The 25,972-nt window shown below is 37.2% G+C and overlaps 3 protein-coding genes across 5 annotated transcripts; 2 read left to right on the top strand and 1 right to left on the bottom strand.

Moving 5' to 3' along the window:
- The first annotated feature begins 243 nt into the window (after positions 1-243).
- Positions 244-16,058, top strand: LOC124165393 (UBA-like domain-containing protein 1). Its single transcript, XM_046542785.1, has 4 exons — positions 244-436; positions 11,225-11,302; positions 11,740-11,845; positions 14,487-16,058. The coding sequence occupies exons 1-4, from the start codon at positions 329-331 to the stop codon at positions 14,609-14,611; spliced, it is 417 nt and encodes a 138-aa protein (XP_046398741.1). The 5' UTR covers positions 244-328; the 3' UTR covers positions 14,612-16,058.
- Positions 16,059-20,897: 4,839 nt separating this feature from the next.
- On the bottom strand, positions 20,898-22,317 carry LOC124165322 (small nuclear ribonucleoprotein F-like). 3 transcript variants are annotated; one of them, XM_046542678.1, is made up of 4 exons: positions 22,236-22,317; positions 22,060-22,113; positions 21,856-21,984; positions 20,898-21,545 (listed from the first exon to the last, which is right to left on the bottom strand). In XM_046542678.1, the coding sequence occupies exons 2-4, from the start codon at positions 22,063-22,065 to the stop codon at positions 21,414-21,416; spliced, it is 267 nt and encodes an 88-aa protein (XP_046398634.1). In that variant the 5' UTR covers positions 22,066-22,113; positions 22,236-22,317; the 3' UTR covers positions 20,898-21,413. The 3 variants fall into 3 exon arrangements, with proteins under 3 accessions (XP_046398634.1, XP_046398635.1, XP_046398636.1); XM_046542679.1 differs by having other exon boundaries at positions 22,240-22,305; XM_046542680.1 differs by having other exon boundaries at positions 22,223-22,281.
- Positions 22,318-22,383: 66 nt separating this feature from the next.
- LOC124165321 (adenosine 5'-monophosphoramidase HINT3-like) lies at positions 22,384-24,023 on the top strand. Its single transcript, XM_046542677.1, has 5 exons — positions 22,384-22,572; positions 22,655-22,772; positions 22,908-22,974; positions 23,058-23,184; positions 23,265-24,023. The coding sequence occupies exons 1-5, from the start codon at positions 22,495-22,497 to the stop codon at positions 23,301-23,303; spliced, it is 429 nt and encodes a 142-aa protein (XP_046398633.1). The 5' UTR covers positions 22,384-22,494; the 3' UTR covers positions 23,304-24,023.
- The last annotated feature ends 1,949 nt before the right edge of the window (positions 24,024-25,972 follow it).

Raw genomic sequence — 25,972 nt, 5'->3', positions numbered from 1 at the left:
ATTGATAAATGAAATTACACCCATACATATATATGGCAACACCGTTTATTTACGTTGACATGCATGACCCGATTTCCGCATTACCAGCATAACGGGGTAGTTTTACACGGCAATGGAGGAAGAATAACAAGGTGTGCAGGGGGAGCGACCGGAAAACGCAAGAGCCTTCTTTGGACGGACCAATCGCACTAAAATGCTGACGTCATTCATTGTCGTCCATGGAGGGGGAGGAGGAGAGGGCTGAAGGGGAGAGGGGATGAGTAGGTTTGAAAACAAGTCGGTGTGGTGTTGTGTTACGGTGTGATCTCGAGGTTCGTATTTGTGTAAAATGGACTCTTTGAAAGAGCAAGTGATGATAAATCAGTTTGTGTTAGCTGCTGGCTGCGCCCGAGAACAGGCGAAGCAACTGTTGCAAGCGGCACATTGGCAATTCGAGGTAATGTTTTTGTAAACAAATGTGGATCTTACATGAAAATGGCTGCGGCTCTGTATTGAGTTTGTGAGGGTTAATGGCTCTTGGTGGTCAAGGGTTTCAAGGTTGAGCCCTCGTACGCTGCGCTGACTTAAGTCAACTTTGTTTATTATGTTAACTATAGTTTTATTACATCGATAGCATTCTAATTTACAGCATGCATTAGAAATTATCGAGTGATGAATATACAACGTTGCCGTTTACAGCCTATCTTTCACCAAGACTAATTGTGAAATTCCTCAGTATGGTGGATTATAGTTGCTAAATTAAAGTAGGGCGCGTTGATCGACGATGTCTTAGAAGCAGAAATTATAGTTCTCGGATCCAAGGCTACTATCGTCTTATAATCGTATTGAACATCTTCACCCAAAAAACTAACCTTTCGAATGGTGCATTGCATCCGGTTTCCCGATGATAATGGAATGTTGTACCGGTTTGTCATATTCATTGATCTTTCCGTTCAAGGCTAAGACCCATGTCGTAACAAGTGAAATGTATACGTAGTAGTAGTGCACCTTGAAACCCTACTAGGGTTAGTGTTTGTATTAAAGTTTTTCAGAATGTTTTGATTGCGCTACTTCCCTAACCTTAAGCCTATTTTTAATTCTCAATGCCAAACATGGGCGAGTAATGTTCCTCACTGTGATTTAGTGGATGAACTGGGCGTAGCGTCAATTTCCTCTCAACAGTAGGCGAGAGGGGAATGTTTATCGGTCAACCTCGGCGTGAATAATTAGTGTTCGGTCAAAGCGTGCGAGACAGGTGCATGCATTCCGCTTGACTGCCAATATTCGTCTGCGGGTTTTAACATATACCTCACAACTTAATTTAATAAATAGTGTAAAGGGAATGGAACTACGTGAAAATTGATGCGTTGCTTGTTACAGCAGGAGATATTATAATTCTGATAGCTTCATTAAGAAACATATAAAATAGATTTCTGAGCTCTAATTTCATATGATGATATTATGGAAAGGGGTGTGTCTGGGTTTTCTGTGTACATAATATAAGCTTATGTGATTGCCCATGTGAAGTCAACGAGTCACGTGACTGTGTATGTGAAACGTACGATTTTATTTGTTCGAGACTTCTCGGACGTGCCCCGTATTATTGACTTGCCAGGAAATGAGAACTCGAGAGCTGTTGGCCTCTCTATGAAAGAACAGTGTTGTAATCGAGTAATAACGCAGCCGGCGTCTACCAGCATGTATTTAGGGCGCATTTAAATTTCATACGCGCATTTTATTGTATTCTGATGCGGGATACGTTTAAAGAGAAAATTTGTGTTATAATAATCTTATTTAGCGATGAGTGATGAATAAGGAGCAGTATTAGAATCTCAGACTGTCGTACAATAGACCCACCGAATTTTAATTCCATGAGGCCATTCAAATGCCGCGATGTAGAACATTCTTACTTCAACTGTAAGGATGTCAAGAAAGTCGCTGTATATTCGCTAATATATGACATAGGTTCAATAGATGCTTGGTAATCCGAAATTTGAGATATTTACTGGCTGAAATGATACAGAACTAACATCAGAAAAATCTGGCTGGCCATTCCTATTTTTAACAACTATAAATGTATTACAAACGATCGGGGAATGTTGAATTATCAAGTCTAGTCAACGGTATTTCTCATCTCATTGGTAGAAGTAAGAATAGAAATTCTGTCGGGAGCAGAAAATAAAAAAGTTGCCGTCGTATTATGATTTACGATAGTGGCTAGCCATTTGGTTACCTGTGTAACAATGACGTAAATCGGTGAGGTATGCGTTCCAGTAGCGTCCTCTAGAATTGTATGTATTGAATGAATTCGTATCGCCGCCCTCGTTCATATTTATTTTTATGCTAGCTCTCGTGGATCTTTTATTTACCTCCCGAGCTTAATTATTCCTCGCGCATTATTTATACCTTGAGTTCTCAATTAAGTTATTCCTTCATTCGAATCAAAGATATTTCGTACGAACGTGGTAGATAAAAATGGGGTTAATACATTATTCCTAATGACAAAGAGAAGAAAAAATACGGTTGGTGATATGACTCAACTAGGCTGAACATAGTATGTCCTCATGCGAAACGTGGGGAAGGGTAGGAAATAAGTGAATGCAGCTTTATGCGTAAGTCCGGCAAATTCGTTTCCCTCGTATAGTTGCTCACATATCGAAATGTCTTGGGAGTTTTTATGCTACCTTTTTTTACCTTGATCATGCTGTTGATCCTGAGGGAAGGTCATGTTAATTATCTGATAGTCTCACCGAATGTATGCGTCTATGCATTTTCGGAAGACAATATTTCAGTACATATTTTATGTTCTATTATTGTGGCAAAAATCATAATCCAATCTACCTCTAAAGTTTATAAAGCATTTAAGAATTATCAATGCTAACATAGTATCAAAATTTGGAATTTTTTTATCAATTGCTATTGTATAGGAAATTATATGCTACTTTTGTTTGAAGGAAAATATGGCGATGCTTGAAAATTCAGTAGCGATCAATTGCCTGAGAATTGGATCATTCACTCAGACCCAAAAGTAGCACTTCATTATAAGAATTCCATATGTTGAAGAGAAAGACTTGTTTTGATGGAGCAGGGGTATCCCTCGCATATATGAAGTTAGAAACAATTTAGTTGCAGCTCTCTTTTCATTAGATGGTTATGTTATTCGAGTATTGTATCATTGACTCATTCAGCGAGAGTCACTCATTGGGGGAAGAGATAGATCTCAAGAGTGTACACAACAAAAAACCCACAAAGTCGATGCAAGGAGGATAGTAGCTGAGAAGTGGTGACTGTCTTAGCAGATTTAGGTGATATATATCACCAACTTATCTATAAAATATTTAAGACCATTGATTTGTTCCCCGCACATACGGTAGCTCAAATAGTTAGAGGCAGGCGTAAAACCAAAAAAATACTAAGTTAAAAATATTCACTAATTTAAAATAAAGAATGAATGTTACCACCCACTTTTCATAAGTTGACGATGTCATGAGAGTCAAGATTCATTCAGGGAGAATCATTCATTGAGATAAGGAAACACTCACAAGAATGTGAACAATGTGAAACTGATGCGCCAGGCTGAGGAAGATGAGGAGATCCTCTAGACAGGAGTTTGTGACATCATTAACTCAATAATGACAGGGTTAAGGATATCAATATTTTTCTGCAGTTACCTTAAGATGTAGTTGACAAGAAAAAAATGGGTAAGAATTGATCTCTTTATATTTTAAGATGTGTATCAATCTACAATTAAATAATGGTGAATGAGCCCATTGAAAATGAATAAACCTATGGGAAAAATTTAGGCTGGTACCACATTAGTGTCATGTATTTTGGCTTCCCAGTATGCACTCAATAGGTCATTCCATGTTGGAGAAATTTCAGAGATTGTCTGATCCCCACTGAGGTGCTACATGAGAATTACAAGTGTTGCATTCTTGTATGTTGGATGGGATGTTCAAGTTGTGGGTCTCTTGGTAACTTTAGTTAAGATCATTTTAATGCTGTCACTTAGTTGCCTTGCCAGTCAACTGTTGCCTTCCCTTGTGGACTGAGTGACCTAAACTATCAGTTACCTCTAAAAAATTCCAATGCATAGACCTACTATTAAAAAGAGTTTGCAGAGACAAGGGGAGTGAGTTTCCTAAATTATAAAGTTTTAGAACATAAGTTAGGAAGTCAATGTGAATCAGCCCCTATAATGTCAATCTTATTGTACAATATTTTGGTTTGTGCAACATATTGTGTGATTTTCAAAATCTTGAAAATATATCGTGTAAACGGGATAATAATGTGCCATCTGTTAGCAATATTGCACAATATCCTATCAGTCTCTAGCTGTCATTTGACCTAGTTATCTAAATCACTCATTATTGTTGTGGGTGACAAGAAAACTGAAAAAGATTATATTGTTGAATTTATTGAGGTGTATCGTGGTCTTCCGGCTCTGGGATATGAAGTACAATAATTATAGTATTCATGCAAAAAATGGGCAGTAGTACAATGTGCTGATAGAAAAGTACCACGTGAAATACCCAGATGCTGAGAAACAATTAGTTGTAAAAAAAATAAATTCTTTTATAATGAACGTTTACGCAACAAGTTGACTTCATGAAATTCTGGCAGGGACTGTTTGCACAATGTGGTTGTTGGTCTGTGCTTGCGATTGTGCTATGTATTGCACAACCTTCCAAGTCACCTCCATATGGTACAATCTATTGCACATACAAGATACATATTGTAAAATAATATTGATCATCTAGGGCAGTGGTTCCCAACCCTTTATGTCTAACCTTTTAATTTTTTCCATTTTCGCGACCCACCCCAACCCCACCCATGATTACACACACACATACAAATACCTATGTATGCGTTGCCAGATCGTGCACAAACACTGTTACGCTATTGTTTTCGTTTTAATGTAATAGGCAAGCATTGCACCAAGATTTTTTATGTTGAATTAAAACTTTTGGGCTATATCGCCGCATCAGATTTTGGGTGGCCCCAACGTTTCCCAACCTATGCTGGTCACTTTCTCAAGGGAATCTGAAGAGGTGGGATTTAAAATTGATATATATAGGTATACGTGTCAGGTGGTGGTGGGAGGGGAGTGAGAGGTTGGAGGAGTAGGTTGTCGATTATTTTTCCTGATTACTGGTTGCCAAGTACGGCTGATTTTAAGGCCAGTGTCTCTGTTGAAGTTGTTTTTCTTCTCTTTTGATATTTCTATTGCTTCTCTTACGAGTATCTGTTTAAAGCCTTTCACTCTCGCAACAATTTTTGCTTCCTTAAGGTCGATTGTGTGGCCCAGCGCTGCGTGTTCGGCTACCGCGGACTTCGTTGTCTGCCCCAGTCGAATTGCTCTCTCGTGCTCCTCTAGACGTGTTTTAACTGATCTGCCTGTTTCGCCGATTTAGTTCTTCCCACAGGTCTGGCAAGGAATTCGGTATACCCCTTCGACTTGTAGTGGAGTTCTATCCTTGACGGTTTTCAATAGATGTTTTATCTGTACGTGAGGCGAGAATATTGTCCTTATCTGGAATTTGCGTAGGATATTTCCTATTCTGTCAGTCGTCCCCTTAATGTATGGCGGGAAGGCTTTCTTCTGGTCGCTGAGGTCATTTACAGAGGAGTTCGCTGCTTCTGCGTTTTATATTTATATTTATTTAATAAAGTTATCAGAAAGAACAACGAGATCAAAATCAACACCGCATAAGTTTTAATTCAACATGACGAGCACCCGCGAAAGTTTTAACGAAGAATTAAGATTTTTTATGTTAAAAAAGTAATAAAAATGACACATACATAAAATTAAAATTATCTGGTGAATCAGTTAAATTTGGTACATTTTCAAGAGCCATGCCGCGACCCACTAGTGGGTTAGGACCCACTGGTTGGGAAACGCTGATCCAGGGGTTGCCATCACAATATTGTGCAACCCACATTGCACAATAATATTGAACATCTATTGGCTGCTTTAAAACCATAGGCTTAGATAAGGATGGTTACTCATGGATATTTCTATCTTACTGTTGGCGTGGCCAAACTCAACAGCTAGATGGCACAGCCAGAAATTGCCCTTTGTCAATATTATCTAATCATTAGGGGACAACTAAAAATTTTGAATTTGGTGGAGCATGCGTAAAATTTAAAGTCATTCCGTGGACAAATTGTGAAGTATCGTTTAATTAATTTTTCAGGTCTCTGCAATCATTTAAAAACTCAGATAAATTATATATTTAAAATCTGTTTTATCATATTTTACCATAAAATTTGGATCATTTTTCCTGAATTGAAATAGTAATTTTGATCACAATGCATAAATATGTGGAAAAAACAGGTAAATTATTCTTTTTCATCAAGCCAGTTACTTATAATCACAAATCAGTAGTTTCTGGCAGTTGCCTTTCTCTCAAAAAGTTAGAATTGTGTCCACCTAAAATTATAGTTGTGTTGATATCTTCATGGAGGTGAGGTAATTAGAGCAATTGTTCGCATTATGCTCTCAATTTTTCTGACTTAAAATATGTGGATAACCTCAACTATAATTATCAGGAAATGTCAACATTGTAATGGTACTGACTGCCACTTTCAAATTGCAAATTTTTCGAGAAGAGTTAAAAGCATTGTCCATATTTAGAAATATATGAATCTGCGTTTCATTAGTTTAGCTCTGAGTTAAAAATACTGCAGGAAAATTCAGTTATATCCACCAATTACACCTACTAGTATCATTTAATGTTAACAGTCAATGAAAACTATTTTATGAAGTGTGTAAACTCCGAGGGACACATAGGGGTGTTCAAAATTTCTATCGAGATGATGGGAATACATCACTTGACTGCTTGAACCTAAAAAAAAAGGCTCCTGAGACTAAGGAAGATATCATATTTAAAATTGATCAATGAACAAATCTCAAGAATCAGTTGAAAAGATTTGATAAGGAAGTGGCAGACTTGAGGTTAGCATGAATATCAGTTTAAGGAAAGGCCATAGTCTGACACTCCCAACAATGCTTATCAGGCTCGCAACTATGTTTTTTTCTTTAAGGGGGGGTCAGGAAAGCCACTTTTGGTGTAGGGGAGTGCTGGGGTTCAAGCTCTCCAATATCTTTTCCCTGGAATGCACCATCCTGATCCCCCTCAGAGAATTCTCTAGCTACGACCTTGGAGTGCAGCCTTCAATATACTTAGCTCTACACACATGCTATTTATATAAGGTCTCGTTTCTATTAATACTTATTTCTTCGTCCAACAGAATCTTGTCCATGAGAGATGGGCTCTATAGCCCTAATGATTGTATGATATAAAAGCCTCATCAATTATTTGAACTATCTAGAAATTGAATTTTGCATTTGTGAAAACAAAACTTCAAAAAAAGAAATAGAAAGAAGAGCTTTAGAGTTGAAGGCTAATAATATGGACCCTTTACATGGTGTTCATAGTGTATATACTTTGTGAAGGAATCATCATTAACGATAAGATTAGTTTGATGTTACTCTCCACACAATTCTTAAATCAGCTGCTCTTTTTTTATGCTTATCTGATTCTTCTCTATCACATTCTTCAACACCTACTCCAGGTCTTCCTTTGTTGATCATGACATCCATTTTTTTCCGATGTGTTTTGTGTTCCTCAGCAATTACATGACCATGATAAGTGGATAATGATTAAGCAAATTGGATGATATCTCATTTTCCTTAAAATTGAACACATGAAAAGTAAGGTCTCCATGGCCCATGCTTCGCCGCATGAATTTCTGTGCAAATTCTGGCTACCCTGTCATGTTTGTTGTTCCTTCCCCCTTCCCACTAATGAGGTACTTAAATGGTACCTCATTAGCAAGCTCATTATCGGTGAGGCAGCCATTAGCAATGAACATCCCGATTTTTACCCCTGCCAAATGTAGTTTTTTTTAATTTTATGGTTTTATTTTTTATTTAGTTTTAGTATTCATATAAGTTGTGGGAGACTTCATCCTTTGAAAAACAGCTGAATGTTCAAGGTTTATGTGTGATATTAAGGTGGTCCTTATTTTTCCAGTTTTCAAATTTCTTTCGGGATATCCCCTCATTTTGCGCCAATTGGTGTTAAAACTTAACCCGTAAAACATTATTGCAATTGGATAACAGGAAGATGTGCTGCATCGCACTCAAAGTTGAGAAATTTTGACATTTTTGGCTGTTTTTCAGATATGAATGTCGATTAGAAGGTGCTGGTATTTTTCAACTGATTTTATAAGGTAACCAACGATGCATTAGACATTTGACATTCGGCACCTAAAATATTTTCCAATTGTGACCAGTGGTTCCCGAGATAAGGCCCCAAGAGTGAGTGCGTGCCACCCCAGGCCGACATGGGTGGCACACAGGTTGCATACGCTCAATATTTATTGATCATTCTCACTCATCATAAAATTCTTTAGATAAACTTTAAACTTCGTCAATATAACCTTGAATGCTATATCTATCAGTGGTTATTGCCAAAACGGGCTAGTATTTGTGTTTAGTGATTTATTCTCCATAGGTTTTGAAATAGTTATAAGAGGGGAACTTAGTGTCCGAAGACTTCCCGACCTTCGCTTTGAAGACACAATTTAAAACCAGCTTGTATATGATGTGCAGGCATGGTAGAATCGAGAAATGGAAACTAGAAATGCTGATCAAATATTCTTAATTCGTCATTATGAGAATTATTTTGTTGACTATAAGTTGCCATGTAATGGACGGATGCTAAGGTTTCTTTTCTATAACTTTCTAAAGGTAATTTTAAATTTATGATCTTGTTCTAGGCTTACATTGAAAGAAAACGAAGTTTTTTGGCAGAAAACGCTGTAATTTCAGCACAGCATCGGAAATTTGGAAATTCTTTACCATTAATGGTGGTTATTGCAAAAGTCAGGACGAAGAACTCAGTCGCAAATGGAAAAGTAGTTAAAATTTGTGCCAGCCCTCGATAATCTCCTCAACATCGCCCATGTTGATCGTTAAGACATGATACCTCTAGAATAAGACAGACTATTCCTTCTCAATAAATGAGAAGAGGGCAGACCAGAATATATGCTTAGACTGTATGACTCTTTAAGACACAGAGAAAGGAAGGCTATCCTGTGACTCTAACTAGAGTAATTACGACTACGGTGGTCTACATACAAAGGGGTGAAAGATAATAATTTGTTTTTATTTAAACCTGATGTAAACCAATCAATAATTCTAAGTACTAAACAGTTTCTGTAAAACCGTAATTTTATCATATGCAAATGTGGAACTAAATTACTCTTAGTCTTAAAATTTTGAAAAATTTTCCTAAATGTAGTTAAACCATCCCCTCAGAGGACAGCAATGACGAATGTAATGTGTCCAAATGGTTTTGAGGAAGAGAAGAGAACACTGCCACCAGTTCTTCCTACAGCCCGACGGTAAAGCAGGATCGAAGAGACCTGATCACTACGCGACTTGTCGCAGGTTTCGATAAATGCAAAGTGAGGGAAGCTGTTCGTATATTGCTAGCAGCTGCTCAAGCATTTCATCAAAATATTGATGAATTTTTCATAAATTGCTCATCTATCCATGAGGGCTGTGAGTGTAGCCTATGTAGAGCATTCGTATTAGAGGAGCTGGTTGCAGTTACCATAAACTGGAATGGGAAATTGCTTCCAGCATTGATGGGCAAAGAATTGATGGATAGGTTCCCTGTCATAGTCACCAATCCAGGAACTAAGCCTCTACTTGGGGTTACAATTTCTCAATTAGGCAGTGGGAAATATTAAGCCGTTGCTGTGTATCAGCTGCTGAATGAGTGGAACCTACATAAAAATGTCCAAGCATTCTGCTGCAATACAACTGCGACCAACATTGAGGGACTCATTTGCGCATGTCCTTTAAGAGAGCAGCTTTTCAAAAAGGATACTCAGCTTCAACCATGCCGGCACTACATATACAAGCTGGTTTTAAAAAGTGATGTGGCACGAAGTTCGGGAAGTCTTCGGACACTAATATTCCTCTGTTTTAAATACTTCAAAACCTATGGAGAATAAATCACTAAGCCCAAATACTAGCCCGTTTTGGCAATAAACACTGATAAATATAGCATTCAAGGTTACATTGATTAAGTTTAAAGTTTATCTACAGAATTTCATGGTTTTATGATGAGTGAGAATGATCAACAAATATTGAGTGTATGCAACCTGTGTGCCACCCATGTCGGCCTGGGGTGGCACGCACTCACTCTTGGGGCCTTATCTTGGGAACCACTGGTCACAATTGGAAAATATTTTAGGTGCGGAATGTCAAATGTCCAATGTATCATTGGTTACCATATAAAATCAGTAGCAAAATACCAGCGCCTTCTTATCAACATTGATATAGCCCAAAAATGCCAAAATTTCTCAACTTTGAATGTGATGTGGCACGTCTTCCCTTTATCAAATTGCAATAATATTTTACAGAATATGTTTTCACCTATTGGCGTAAAATGAGGGGGTGTCCCGAAAGAAATTCGAAAAATAAGGACCACCCTAGTGTGATGTATACATTGGCAATAACCCTCTGGAAAAAATTTGTGGATTTCTCTATTTTCCGGGTTATCGCCGCGTTTCGTGGCCAGAGGTGACGACAGTTTCGCCAGGATTCCACCAGGCATCTCTGAAAAAAAACTGGAGATCTTACTTTTCATATGCTCCTTGTATATGAGTTTCAAACACCTCATTTTTGAGAATGAATTGCACGTCTTGTATATCTTTAGCTCCTACAAAGAAAATCCTGAGGTAATTAAATGTATTATTTTGTTTTTTAACGAGCAAAATCAGCCAAATGCGGTGAAATCATCAAAATGACAGTAAAGGAATCTTCAATAAAGTATTTGAATGGAAAATGAAAAAGCAGGAGCAATTTCCACAATTTTGGAAATTGAAAGGACCTTTGGAAATTTTGGAACTTTGAAAATTGTGGAAATTGCTCCTGCTTTTTCATTTTTCATTATGTCACATTTCCACTCCATCTCGCCTGAAACCTCACATTATTTGAATCTTTGATGGGCCATGGTCATTGGGAGAACCTGTCTTTTGGTCTATGGCTTTCAAAGTTTGATGTTTTCACTCTTAAGTTGTGTGAGTAATGTGTGACATAAATTGAGTGAGAGCACATTAGATATATTATATTGTTACATCGTTTGCTCAAAATGTTAAAAAAATTAAACCCTCCATTTGATACTTTTCCTAACGAAGAATATTGTTTTTATTTTTGTTATAGACTGCACTTAGTATCTTCTTTCAAGAGGCAGCCATACCCAGCTGTCACCACCAAGCACCTGGAGCTCATTTTGGCCAGGCAAGTTATACTATTTTTTTTAATAGTTAAAAATGTATTGACCAAGGGCAACCTACTTCAGTGTTGACCTCTTGATTGGTCTAATTGCATCCTTATTTATTGGAGAGACTTATCGGCTTTCCAATGGTTTCATTGGAACTATAAGAGTCAAAATTGCACATGAAGTGCATATTGTTGAGTTATTGAAAATTATACAATTCTGATCATATCAGATAAATTGAAAAATATATTTTTTTTCTTATATTACAGTTGATGCATGTAGTCAAAAGTTTCCGAAAAAGTGAAAAAATAAAATTGAAAGGTTTTAGTTGAAGTAGCATTTGAGTGACTTAATTTAAAATAGTGAAATATCTGTGAAAAGTATGAGTTTATAATATTACAGTACAGAGTATATAATATTTAAGTGGATAAATTCTAATAAAGCTATTTTTTAATAGGTGTGCACCCCATGTAACACACCTGCAACTCCTCCTAATTTTCCTGATGCCCTGCTAGCGTTCTCTAAGATGTCTACAGCTGATAGAAGTGTGCCATCTCCTTCAGGTGGGTATAGTGTGCTTAGAAAGCATTTTTTTTCTACTCACTGTTGAGAAGTCAGTCATGAGAAATTACTGTAAAGAGAACTTGATTTTATGTCCTTGTGATTAGTGTATTATGTTTGTTATTTAACCTATTGTAAAACTTTTCATACTCAAGTCTTTCCCCCCGTCATGAAGATTTCTCTATCAACTAAGTATGATGTATTCACCTTATCTGTTTGACAGATTAAACATAGCCCTAAAAATTTTCTGCTATCACTTTACCAATGTACCATGCACGCTATATATTACTGAGTCACTCACACGAGTGATTTTTCCCATAGGTTGGTTGATAGGCAATTCATTATTAAGTATTAATATTCAATGAACACGAGATTCCTAAATTTAGCCAATCCTTTATAATTTTTAAAATCTTATGAAACTTGGAATGAGAAGGTCTGCTGAGAAAATATTACTACAGAAACTGTTTTTACTTATTTTGGTATACTGACCAGCTTTTGACACAAAAATAGTCCTGTAGTAGATTTGCAGGAGAAGAATTTGTTGCAATCAGTTCGCACTTAAAAGTCAGAACAGTGCACTCATTTTAATCAGTGAGTTTAAAAGTAAAAGAAATAGGGAAAAAATGACTTATTACTTTACCGTATATACTATTGAAATAAATATTTCATTTATTGACGTTAAAAACTATAAAAATACAGCATACTCTCGATAATCCGGCTGTGGTTTATCCGTGCATGAGTTTTAAACTTTTTTGATGTTTTCCACTATCTTTAAAAAATAAAAATGATGCAAAAGCACAAGGATATTTGCATTTTAATACTAGGCTACACCCGGACTTATTATTTCTTATAGAATTCCCTTCGTAAAATAGAATTATTTTATTTACTTGCTGACAAGGAATGTTTCAAGTCTACTTGTAAATCTGCTATAGCAGTGCTGATGGCGATCAGCGGCGGTAAAAAAAAGCTCTTGATTAATTTTTAAATATTCTTCAATGATTAACTAATCTTAAATTAGGAAAAATGTCATTAACGATCTTTAGGTGCGTATTTCATATCGAAAATTTGCGATTACTGCCGTGGCCTCGCATGCGGTTGAATACGGCCCAAAGGAGCCGGAGATTTTGTCGCACTTGGACATGGTTATGCCGCGACGAGTCAAGGTTAAACTGGAGAGAAAGGGAATAGTAGAAATGAAGGCAGTGAGGGAAGTGGTAGTAGAGATAACATGAGTCATAGTCAGGCACTCTCCTTCGTAGACAATTTTCTATAACTCCTGGTTACCTATAACCACTGCTGTGCAATGGCGTGATTGCGTGCCCGTTGCCTTCATGGGAGTTCTGTGTTCCTGTTTTCTAAGCATCTCGGTGCACGGTCGCGCTCAGTCAGAAGCATTCGTGGAAACCACTTTTCTGAATCCGTGATCTAGCAGCCACAAATGTGTGGTTTTCGGAAACCAGGTTTGGCACGGAGCAGTAGGAATTCAAGTACAAACATGTCTTCGCTGCTTTTAAGATCGCGGTTGGGAAAAGAAAGCTCTTAATGATTCCAGATAGCAATCTAAAATGACAGATGATGTGCATAAATAATATTTAATTGTATGAATTATGAAAATCAAATGATATTCAAGTGAAAGTTTGGATTGTTTGTGTTTTCCGATTATTCGTGCTGCCTCTCCCCATCATCAGCATGGATAATCAGGAGTATGCTGTAATAAAATCCTCTCAGTCCACATTTCAAATACATAAATATTGTGCTCATTATAATCTGTCATAGGGCAGTTTTATCACTGCCACCAGTTCTTGAGCTTAGAACCTGTGCTGTAACAATTTGTACAGAAACCAATTTAAAAACTTTTCACTCATTAGCCAAATTTCAAAGGAAAATGTAAGATTTGAAATGAAGCTGGGTAAAATAAGGTGCCTATTGAAGAAAATATTGACATCCACGCTTGAAAAGGTTTATAATTCCATTGGAAACTGTCGTCCACTTTCAATAATTAGGCTGGCAAATAATACTCCTCACTTGACTAGCTGAATGCTTAGGCGTTGAAAGTATGCTGCATATTTATGCGGCAAAAACTATTGATGCATGACAAATGTGCAACACAGAGAGTCAGTTGTAGTATAGTGAGGCATTATTGGAAAGTTAATGTAGTACCATGCAAGAAATAATGACTGATTTTCGAATTGTGGAATGAGCTTCCCAGTACTAAAACAGGTTGAACCTCTCTTGTCCAGCTCCTTTTTGGGTGGCTTTCTGATTGCTAAGTGGGAGTATTATTACATCAAATATGAAAGTCTCCTGGCAGCGTCAAATTTTCTGACAAACCTCTGATTAATGTTGTTGGAAGAAAAATATTCTTTGGCATATTATTATTATTTATTGGCATTATATGGCAATAGCCTGGTTCCAAGGGTGCCAGACTGGAGAGGTTCAACGAGTAGTAATGTTTGTGTTTGGAATTCCTCACGGCTCGATTTTGATTAGTGTGAATCATTTTATTGTTTATAGTGATGTAAATGAATGGTTAATGATTAAAATGCTGCCTATTAGACAGTTTGGTACGAGGAGAACTGGAAGGATGATGTAACCACGTTTGAAAGCATTTTGATGAGTTAATATTTTGTATTCTACATTTAGGTCCATATTCAACATCTCCTGCTCAGCAACAGGGTCTACCTATGGGACGACATGCCCAACAGACCCACCCAGTTCAACATGTGCAGGCAGCTACAGGAGGTCATGCCACTGAGCCACAAAGATAACTTTCCCACCAGGAGAGGATGTTGAAAATGTGTGGGTGAATTGGACATGCTACTTTGGAGGTGGATGGAGTGTGGGTGTCCCGCTACGAGTGAGCAAAAGCTATTAGCTTATGGTGTACTGGGTAGGATGGCGTGATTGACGCCATTGCAAAGAATAGCTTCTGAAGATGTTGACAAAGAAGGCAATCTCATTCTGTTGGAGTCCTCCTCCCTCTTACTATAAGATGGGGGATATGGAGCAAAAGCAGTAGCATATAAGCCCATCTTGATGTGGCCATGGATGTAATAATGTATACCCTAGAGAATGGATGAGTGAGTAGTTTCTTCTCACTCATATATCATGCTGCATTCTGTACTATAATAGATGTAATAATAATATTATTATAATTGGTGGGAGGAGCCTGGTGACAGTGCCAATATTGATCGGAGCATTCAAGACTTGAGGAGTTAAGAACCAGCTTTCTCGAGGTTGAAAATTATCTGAGAATGTACAGAATTCAAACTACTTTGATGTTCCGTGGTGTAATCAGTGGATCAATTGGTCTGCTAGTGCTATCAGCATGGGTTTTATAATTTGACCTTCCGAAGGTTAATTAGTCATCCAAATGTTGGATCCCCTGTATTGCTTTGCGTTTGATGCCCAGCACCAGGGGAGAGTGATACCCTATTATGCATAAGTGTAGCGCAAAAGACGCTCATAATATAGAGCTTTAAACTTAGTGTACAAATTGTGGGATACCAGGCGAGTAGCAGTTCCTCAGGGGAGTTGGGAGTCATTTTTGAGTGAAATTAAATAATTAATCATTTTCACTATGAGAATTCTCTTTTCCCTGCATTCTGCACTTGCCCTGGGGTGTGTCATTATTCTCAATATTTCCTATTTCTCCGCCAAATCTACGTATATCTGTGCTAATTGACATGTATTGAAAGTTAGTTGGATTTGGTGTGGTGCTTCAGGAGTGGTGTGACTGATGGGTTAACATGGCTGCAGTGGTTCTAAGAAGAACAAGTGGCTGGAGAGAATGGGCCTAGTAAGAAGAGAAGTAGTACCGGTTGGTTATTAATTCAACACATAAGACTTAATGTATAAAATTCTGTGGAATGTTCTTTAACGAAGTAACCATGAGCTGGAATAGAGTTTATGTTTTGAGGTATTTAGAGATGTTTTATTTGAATGAGAATAATTCACAAAATATATGATATATTGTTGCATAAGAGCTGCAAGAATATAAAAAGAAACTGTTTCTGTTATATTATTGTTTTCTTTGAATGCTTAATCTAAGTCAGAGTTTTACTCACGTTTTCACTTCATTCACTGTGAGTGTACCCATATTTTCATTGGAGGATGGTCAACCCCTTGCTAACTCGCAAACTTATTCATTATGACATTGGCTGCTGAAGGAATATTTGTTTTAATTTTGAATAAAATTTGTTTGCACTAGTTTAACTTGTCCAAATATTTTTCTTCACCAGTTAAGATCGACAATTTTAGCAAAAATTTGGCCTCATCTACCGAAATGGAGATGTACCGCAGAGCACACAAATAACAAGTTTCAAGCCATTCATCATCAAATACGGCCTTCCTAGCATACTAAAAATCCTACTTTTACTGAGTTGTCACATGATGGAGTCCCACATCATAGAAGTCCTTTGAGCTAGAGCAAACCCAACCGAAGATGCAGAAATTATGGGCTCGTGAGTTGGGTGTATAGAGGAGTACATATCAAAAAGGTATACAGAAAGTCCAATCAAATCATTATCTTCCTTGTTCTACTATGAGTTGTTTTACATTAAACCTAAATCTTAGCAATTTTTTAATAGCATTTATCAGGGTTGTAAATGGAAATAAACCCATTTATTCGGGTGTTGAGCAAACCATCAAAATTGGTTGCCCTTAACTCAAAAACAAGTCATTTTATAGCTATAAAACTTCAGTACCAGTTTGACACACAATGAAATGAATGCCTTAAGTTCCAATTATGTATGTTTTATATGGAAGGCGTTATTATGAAGTTTGCAAAATACCTGCATTGTAATGGATATAAATGCTGTTTTACTTAATGCCTCCAGTGATACATTGCACCCTAAGTTGGTACATATCATGGAATGAATGTATTAAATAAATAAATTGAAAACATGTCAGAACGTAATGATGTGACAATCTTGATAGTTAAGGAAACACCAATACTTATATCAATCAATATGTCAGCCTCCATCTTCAGGATCTGGTGAGGACAGGGACTTTCTCTATATGTATAGATACAACCTATGTATAGTAAAATATGTATCTAAGGTGGAGTGCTAAAGAAAAGCAGACTAAGCACGCATACTACGAAAAATTATGTAGGGGAACAGATAAATTTTCTAAAATTTCTTAGAAAATGTAATAGAACATTATGTTCAAACATAATTAGTAATCATAACACGGAGGAAAAATCATGTGGATTCGAAGTGTAAAATCTCCTTGTTCCCCAATTTGGATAATGATGGCTCAGTGGTGTTCAACTGTGTCACTAATTCAACTGGTTTGGATAGCATCGAGCTCATCCCAGGATAAGTCATTGGCAAGTGAACATCACACATTCAAGGTAAGGGATCTGTTCCTTTCTATGGGCCTCCTCGCACTTCAAAGATTGTTTTTGAGGGGGTCTGAAGCCTTCACCAAGAATCCTTCTATCAGGAGCCAAATGCTCTTTCTTCATTTGTTTGTTTAAATCAAATTACCAATACTTAGGCTGTCCATTAAAAAAAATTTACTTAAAATCAAGCCCATTTAAGTCTGAAATCACATTTAACTATTACTTCATATCAGTTGGCGTATAAAACACACTACCATTACTCATTATTAATTCATTGACTCGCAAAACCACTACACAGTGTTAATATTAGGATAGAAAGAACATAATGATACAAAATAATCAATGAATAATATTATGCAAGCATGCACTACATAGCAAATGTAAATGCTCGAGAAAAATACACTTTCCAAAATTTTCGCAGGCAGATCTGGTAATTCTATTTTTCTTGTATCCACAGTCTCCACACCTTTTTCTAACTACAGTGCACTTTGGGAGCTCAATATTGATATTGTCTAAAATTTTGCCCTAACTCAAAGGGGAGTGTTTTAATAGTTACCCTTCTTTCCACATGTTCATCTAGGAGCTCTATGGACAATTTCCTCAGTAATGCCGTCTGAGATTTTACCTCAACGTTTTTGTTTCTGACGTAAACAACGTAGGAATTCAGCCCAGCAAAATTTAGCATTGTGTAAATAACTGTTCAAGAATTTCTTGATACATTGTCCACCACACACAACTAATTTAGTTTATCAACTCCAGATGTTGTCATGTAACAAAAAGTTATCATTTCCACCTTTATTTCATCTCCAGTACATATTCAACTTGTAAGAATGGGAAGTTTTGCATCCTATGGTTTTTTAATGATCTTTCTCAGCATTAAAAAAAATCAAAAAAGATCATTTTTTAAAAATTCAATCTTAAATGCCAACCGAAAACATTAAACAAGGTCAACAAAGACAGAAAAAGGGCGGTGGGAACAAAATCAATCATTTTTTCGTGACTTAGAAAAAATATTTGAAATTACGAACCTCGATATTACGAAGTGCCTATTTTCCAGTCCCGGTGACTTCGCATCTATCCTCGAGGGAGGCAGTGTCTGGCTGTCTTTTGTCCTGGAAGCGCCGACTCATAAGGTATGGGCTTGAACTAAATTCATGAGAGAATGTGCAAAGGGCTTCAGTCGGTGATAAGCAAGTGTCTTAAGCAGCAGCTGAGACTAGACATGACAGCAGTGATGACGAAGATGTAAGTGAGGAAGAGTATTTTAAATATTGGGCTCCATTTACCACCAATTTATTTTGCAGGCTACTCAGAATGAAGAGGCACTTTCAACTATACCCATGAACTTTCATGTAGCACTCGTATCCATTCCCCCTTTCCAAGTCATCTTTCTTTCCAAAACCTTTGTTTACTCTCTCCTTCCACCTTTTGCTGATCTTCCTGGCACCCAACTTATGCATCCCATACCCCCTCCACTAGCATTTCTCACCCCTCTACGTTGACGGAGCTTGAGTGTGTTGTATAAAAACAAGGCCCCCAAACGTAGTCACAGGCAAGGCTGAAGGCCCTTTACCCACCCCTCTTCCTCCCTCCCTCCGCACTTCTCTTTATCCTGTCCCCACTTCCTTAACCAGGCAGCACGCATCCCACTCTTATTTACCCCACCCACTTGGAATGTTCTCTACCTGTGAAGAAGTGCATGGTTCATCTCTACCGGAAACAGGGTAAGTTTCTGACTGGAAAGGGGCTGGAGAAGTATTTTTCATTATCGAGGAAATGAAGAGGAAAACTGATATCCACATTCATCTTAGTGGCCACCACACGTGTTCTGTCATTTCTTGACATATTTTTAGTCTGTCCTCACTCCTGTGAAACTTGGCAAATTAGCATGCCCCCTCACGCAAAGATAAGGCTGGGCTACCTGCCTCACCAATTCCGTAATTGACCCTAATCATTTCAGCCAAGTTAGGTAGCACGAGTCGCATATTGGGGAAAACTAATCGATACACCAACCTTTTTTAATCAAGGTTAAATAAAAACACAGTACTATTCTACAACCTTATATTTATGCAGTCTGAGACTGCATAAATATAAGGTTGTGGAATAGTACTGTGTTTTTATTTAACCATGAATATCTCATCGTTCCACCAAGTAACGCCTAAATCTGTTGATTTTATTTTTTAATCAATTATTTTATGTTCATTGGATTAAAAAATTAGCAATCTATTAATATTTGAAAAGATGAGCCAAACACAGGTTACATATTGGTAACCGTCTTACAGAACTATCAAAAGTTCATCATATCTGAGCATGGTTATTTTAATTTCAAATTACATTGTTTTTATGGCTTGTGATGAGGATAATACAGAATACTACTGTTGAACTATGTGCCATATTCAATGTGAACTTATTAGCATTCCTACAAACCCCTTTTACTAATGTCTTAATTGATACGCATTGCTTACTAGACAGGCTTAATATGCTGATTTCAAACTATTTAATTTTTTTCCTACAATGCGAACTGTTGCAGTAATAACATGCTCATTGTTATTATTGCCGAAACATGCTAGGTGTTATTTTATGTGCTCCAATGCCAAATTAATAAGTGATGCTTCTCCAGTGCCGATATTCTACTTTCTCCTTGTAATGCTATTTTGCTAACAAATACATTGTCATTCAAATTTCATTTTTGCCAGTTTTTTTCTTAAGACATCACAGAAAACATCAGCATTCACTGGAAATTTCTGTGCCACCAGAAATTGTTGCAATGATTAGACTTCCATTGAAGCTCCAAAGAGATCACCTCCACAGAAAAGGTTTCAGTTTTTATAGCTGGATGCTTAGATTTCAAGTGCACTAGATGTATTATCACATTGCATTGCACGCATGAAGGACAAAACCCATTTCCTCTCATACACTACAATTAGAGAGAAAACAGTTTACCTCCCTGAAATCTAAGCCTCTGACTTCACTAACAAAACTCTAGATCACAATAAAATTCTGACCACTACAAGGAATTTAAAGGTAAAATTATGAATTATAAAATCAAAGCAAATAATTTCCAAGAAGAACATTTATGATAGATTAGCCATTTTCTTGACTGAAGCCTTCAGGTAGATTTCGTTCTAGCGAGGTTATAAAATTATTTAGGTTTGCGAGGCTTTTTCCTCATTGCTGCACATTGGAGGTACCCAAAACTAGAGCTAATACTATGAAAATCACAGGTTTTCATAAAATTTTGCAATATGGAAGTACATTTTTCCGAGGCTCAACTTGGATTCTCTTGTGAGGATCCAAGATTTCCAGCTAGGACATTCCAACATCAAAGCCAAAATTCCCAGATTGCAAGATCTAAAGATACAAATGATATTTAATGACTAATAATACAACATATGCAAGAAATATTTCAATAGCTGATGCAATTAACTACACGCAATGCTTCATTATGTTGGCTCAAACCAATCATTCGTTCACATACCCCTTCATGAAGTGAACACTACTGGCTAAATTTAGGTATTCTGCTACTCAGTATTTTCATATTTACATGACAGTACTAGAACTGGAGGTAATGACATACAATTGGTTAAGCTATGCAAGATATAAATAATAGACCATGAAGCACGAAGGCAGCTTGAGGCATGAAGGGAGAGCAAGGGCTTATTATTCACGGAAGAAATGTGCTTACACTAAAAATAAAACCTTGATACTGGTGTTTTAATAATGTATTTATAATTTGTCCAATTAAATCGAGGGCTCAAAATTATACCCAGTTCTGAAATAAAACATCGAAATATGGTATTTTCTCAAGACAAGTTCAAGAAATTTTCACAAAAACAGTGAATAAATAGACATTGGAGACCGATAATTAATATCCTTAGATTTGCATGGGAATTTCATGTACGTTTATGATGTCATAAATCAGAGGTGAAAAAGTAACTGACTTAGAATTCACTCATGAGTTTTACCCTTTACATTTCAACCAATACGCACAAGTCTGCTACTTGAAATGTTCAAGTAAAACGATGTGAATGAGGAAATATAAGAATAGAAATTCGACACTAGAAATAGAGCTAGAATCAAAAAACTGAAAATTCATGCCTTTCAGAAACAGATTTTCAGGAGACTGCACAGATCGAATTGCACTAGGCGACGTATTTCACTGAGTCAGTTGCGGTGCTCATTTCCACTTGTTGATGAATTTAGAGTCTTGGCTGAATTCACATTCATTCCCTCATTTCACCTTCTTCGTCTTCCTCGTCAACTCCACGAATGTAGAGCAAATTGTTACACCTCACCAAGACCTCCCCGAGGTTACCAGTGCATGTGTTATCGATATACTCTTCCGCATTGGCAAGCTATAAACAGAAAGTATTCAAGTTAAATAAAGTACGCCTCTCAACACATGCAAGGAATCCGTCAAACATGAGGGCGAAAACAACCTGCCCTGGGCGCTTTCAAACGATGATTGACAACCCTTAAGACAATTTTTTCAACTCATTGCCATAGCACATAATTTTGACAGAAATCAAACCAAGAATGAAAATGTACGCTTACTTGACAGATTGAAACCTTTGTATTACATTCTGGCAGCCTTACTTGAACAGACTGATTTCTGAATTGAGCAAAGAAAGTGGTAAGAATAGTTCACATAAAACAATAGTTTACCTGTATATTCATATAGCCATCAACGGATACTAAGTATCCTTTATACTCATGGCCCCACTTCAGCTTGACCATAACTGGCTTCCCAGTCAAACTGTTAAGGAAGGGCTTTGGATTCATTGGCATAATTGCCTGAAAGGAAATTGAAATTTCAGCAAAATTCATTGAGGTAATTTCAAGAGAATTACAAGAGACCACAAAACTTACCGCCATGGTGATGATTTAATTCCTACGACGATTACCAAAAATACTTCCAAATTCCTGTCAAGAACAATTAAACCACATGATTATATTTGATTGATTTATGGCAAACATGTGAATTGAAACACGGCAGTAATTCAGGACGCAAATAAACAGCAAAGAAAATTACTAATTATCTGTACCCACGCTTCTAGCGGCTTTCTTGGGCTTTCTTGCGGGCTTGCGGCGGAAACAATTGAACTCGTCGAAACATCGGTACATCGATGGCTCGATGGTATCTTCGATATCCTCGACCGGGTAAAACGATAGTATCGATTTCTCGGCGACGTCACTCGATATTTACAGATTTAAAAAAAAGCATTCTGATGTGATACTGCAAAGTGCAAAAATTCAAAATAATTTCCAGGTTGACGTTTGTTGTGCCAATTGGTGTGGTAAGCAATGGAGAAGCGTGTTGATAGTAAATGCGTATTTTGCAATATATGCAATGGGGACAGCGAGACTCGGTTGTTATATCAGGTAAATTGAGTTCGTTTGTCTTAATGCCGTTGTCCTCGTTGGAAATTATTGAAAATCACTGTTAGGTAATTTGATATTTCAGGATGAAGACTACATCGTTTTCAAGGATATACGGCCCTATGCTGAACATCATTATTTAGTGGTGACCAAGGATCACATTCCCGATGCTAAATGCTTAACAAAGGAGCAAATTGGCATAGGTCATTATAATAAGGCATTATTTTATGTTTTTAAGTTGATAATTTGAAATATATAGCCATTTGAAATAAATATAATTTACTGCGCATTTTGTTTCTTACGGACATTCATAAGTTTCTATTTATGACTTTTAACAGTTACCACCTTGAAAGAATTGGGGAGAAAAGTCTTAGAAGAGGCCGGAGCGGATTTAAGTGATTCGAGGTAAAACGTTTTGGCTCATTTAGCATTCGCATATTCATTGAAAAAAGTTAAATCGGTGATGGTAATTACTTTTTTGTTCTCAGGTTTGGTTTTCATTGGCCGCCATTTCACACAGTCAGCCACTTACACATGCATGCTATATCTCCAGCCAGTAAGATGGGATTACTGGGACGTATTATTTTTAGACCAGATTCATTTGGTTTTGTTACGGTATGTTCCTATTTCATTTTATGCTGATAGAGCTGGTATCTTACTTCGTAGATATCTGATTGCATATTTTTTCTTTACAGCCAGAGTATGTTGAAAGGAGAATAAGAGCGCAGTCTTAGCTGTCCTGTCGAGTATAATGCCAATCTTTTTGACACAACTGAAAGGTTCAGCTGGCCTTTCGCCTATCCGGTTGACTGCTGTGGGGTACTATGTGCCTGCTCAAGGCTGTGCTTATTGCTGAGACCAAGACTATGTGGCTTGAATGGCCTATTGGATATGCCCGCTATGATCAAAGAGTTATTCCCCATACCGTGATGGTCATCTGTGCAAATGCCTCCTGGTTTCCAATTAAGATTTATGTTTAGTATCAGTTGCCGAATTGTTAATATACTAGAAGTAGGTGCATACAGACTCGAATTCTGTCAAACATAAAAAGTATTTCTTCATCTGCAAGGTGTTCTGTAACGTTTTTAAGTTATAACTCTTTCTCAATAGTGTAATTTGCCACTCATGGCGTAGACAGTCCTCCCAGGTATTGCTGAGTTAACTAGTGGCAGAGGGTTATTCTATTTTACTACTGTCAAACAAACTGTCTTGCTTTGCAGTCAAACTTCAGGGTTCTCAGTCAAAAGAATCGTAAGTTAATGACGTGCTCTAGGTTGTCCCTAAGGTAGGTACATTATGGATTGAGCTGTTGTTAACTTTGATTAAAAGTCGTGTTTGTATCCAGCTTCCAATTATCCTGTTTTTGGATTATCCATATGATTTAATCTCCTTCTGGTATTGCTTTAAAAACATGTTAGTGATGGAATTTAATAAATATTTTGAATAAAAATCAATTCCAAATTCGTCCTAAAGGTTATGTTATACACGCCAGATACATTCATGTCCTATGTGAAAATTATTTGTTAGAAAAATGCATTTAAAATGAAGTGCTAGATAGTACACGTTGAATGCTACATTCCAGTGGTGCGGCGAGGGTGGGTTTTGGGGAATAAAACCCCCTCCTCAGAGCTCAGAGAAATGTTTAAGTTTAATCCATTTTACTTAATTGGATTGATATTACTACTAGAATAGTGGAAGGATTAATCAAATATCCCTCAGAAAGCCATAAAACTCACCATTTTGAACCATGTATGTTAAAATTCCACAATTTATTAATCTCGCACCTACCGCTTATCCTGGTGGGTATTCTATACCCCTACACACCCTGGTATTCGTTGCACCTAAACCCCCCCCCCCCCCAGCCTTACTTCCTCACTGCCCCCTGCTACATTTATCAGCTGAACATCACAATATGTGAAATACTTTCTATCCTTCATCTTGAATGTCAGTATTACAACTGCTTTTTTTATCCTTTTGATTTATCCAGTTGTCTTTCAGTTATCAGTGTCTAACCATGCATTAATTGTTTAGAGTTAAGTGTAGTGGTCTATCTAGCTTTAAATTTGATACGAAGTATTTAATCATACATTTCATGTTTGAAAGCACTCACCTCAGTGATTTAACCCTGAGGTTGGTATGTGTGTGAGGGTAAAGCTCATCCCAGACTAAGCTACATGCATAAGAATATCACACATAAAGGGGGGCCAGTTCCCTTCCCTGTGTCACCTGACTCTCATAGGGTTTCTTTGGGATGTCACCTGGGATTTGAACTTGGAATCCTCCAATCAGCAGCCCAATGCAGTATCCAATTGGCCAACCTCCTCCCCCATCCAATTCAGGCTATTGCTGTGATGTTGCCCCTTCTAATATCAATTGTAGTTATCAGTACTAATATTGGTTTGCAGTAACTCTCTCCTGATTTCTTTTCAATTTACTCTGTTATTCTTTGAACCTATGAAGTTTTTAAATGTTATGCAGCAGCTGTTGCTGTTTTTGGTGATGTATACTCTCAGATATATGGTGATGTCTTAGTGTGAATTGCTGGTGAAATTGACACAATAATTATTGTACCTGTGATACTCTAGATGATTTATCTGTGTTAATTAATGGAATCCATATTTATTCATGTTTTTTGTTAGTTTTTTTGGTGATAACCTATTAAAAACATGGAAATGTTGAAGCCTGTCGTACATTTTTTGCTACTTGCTACTACTCTTTTCTATCTACTCAATGACAAAAATTAGGATAATAGGTGAAGATTTTTGCCCATTTGAACATCATTATCATTAATAATGAAACATTATTGTACTTTTCCACACGATATAATTAATACGACCGGTTTCGTCGCAGAGGCGACATCATCAGGTACAGAATCCGTTATAATAACAGTTATTTTGTTCTTGTTTATCTGGTTGCTATTACGTTGGTAGGGGAGGGTTGCGTTGGGGTTGGAGCGTCACTCAGCTTCAGGGGAATCTCCAAGAGCCCCAACCCCAACGCAACCCTCCCCTACCAACGTAATAGCAACCAGATAAACAAGAACAAAATAACTGTTATTATAACGGATTCTGTACCTGATGATGTCGCCTCTGCGACGAAACTGGTCGTATTAATTAAATCGTGTGGAAAAGTACAATAACGTTTTATTATTAAGAATGGATTTTCACAAAGTAAAGCCAGAAACAATCAAGTTTATCATTATCATTGGTCAACAATAGGATTGGTTTGATGCGGCTCTCCAATCCTCTCTCCAATCCAATAGCCTTTTCACAGCGGCATATTTATTCTATTTTACATCCTTTATAATCCTTCCTATGTAACTTATTCGCAGCTGTTCCTTGTCCCTCTACCCTTCCACCTGTCCTTGTGTGATAGTTTTCATCAGGCCGTCATGTCTCATAAT

The sequence above is a fragment of the Ischnura elegans genome, chromosome 9, assembly GCF_921293095.1.
Source record: "Ischnura elegans chromosome 9, ioIscEleg1.1, whole genome shotgun sequence".
In the NCBI taxonomy this organism is placed as follows: Eukaryota; Metazoa; Arthropoda; class Insecta; order Odonata; family Coenagrionidae; genus Ischnura; species Ischnura elegans.
The sequence above is the reverse complement of the archived record's forward strand: the minus strand, read 5'-3'. Positions and strand labels throughout refer to the sequence as shown.

Coding starts and splice junctions, on each gene's coding strand:
- LOC124165393 (XM_046542785.1), top strand. CDS start 329: ATGGACTCTTTGAAAGAGCAAGTGATGATAAATCAGTTTGTGTTAGCT. Junction 11,303..11,739: donor CTGGAGCTCATTTTGGCCAG/GCAAGTTATACT, acceptor ATTTTTTAATAG/GTGTGCACCCCATGTAACAC. Junction 11,846..14,486: donor AAGTGTGCCATCTCCTTCAG/GTGGGTATAGTG, acceptor TTCTACATTTAG/GTCCATATTCAACATCTCCT.
- LOC124165321 (XM_046542677.1), top strand. CDS start 22,495: ATGGAGAAGCGTGTTGATAGTAAATGCGTATTTTGCAATATATGCAAT. Junction 22,975..23,057: donor GCGGATTTAAGTGATTCGAG/GTAAAACGTTTT, acceptor TTTTGTTCTCAG/GTTTGGTTTTCATTGGCCGC. Junction 23,185..23,264: donor ATTCATTTGGTTTTGTTACG/GTATGTTCCTAT, acceptor TTTTCTTTACAG/CCAGAGTATGTTGAAAGGAG.
- LOC124165322 (XM_046542678.1), bottom strand. Junction 21,546..21,855: donor ATGGCTATATGAATATACAG/GTAAACTATTGT, acceptor TTCTGTTTATAG/CTTGCCAATGCGGAAGAGTA.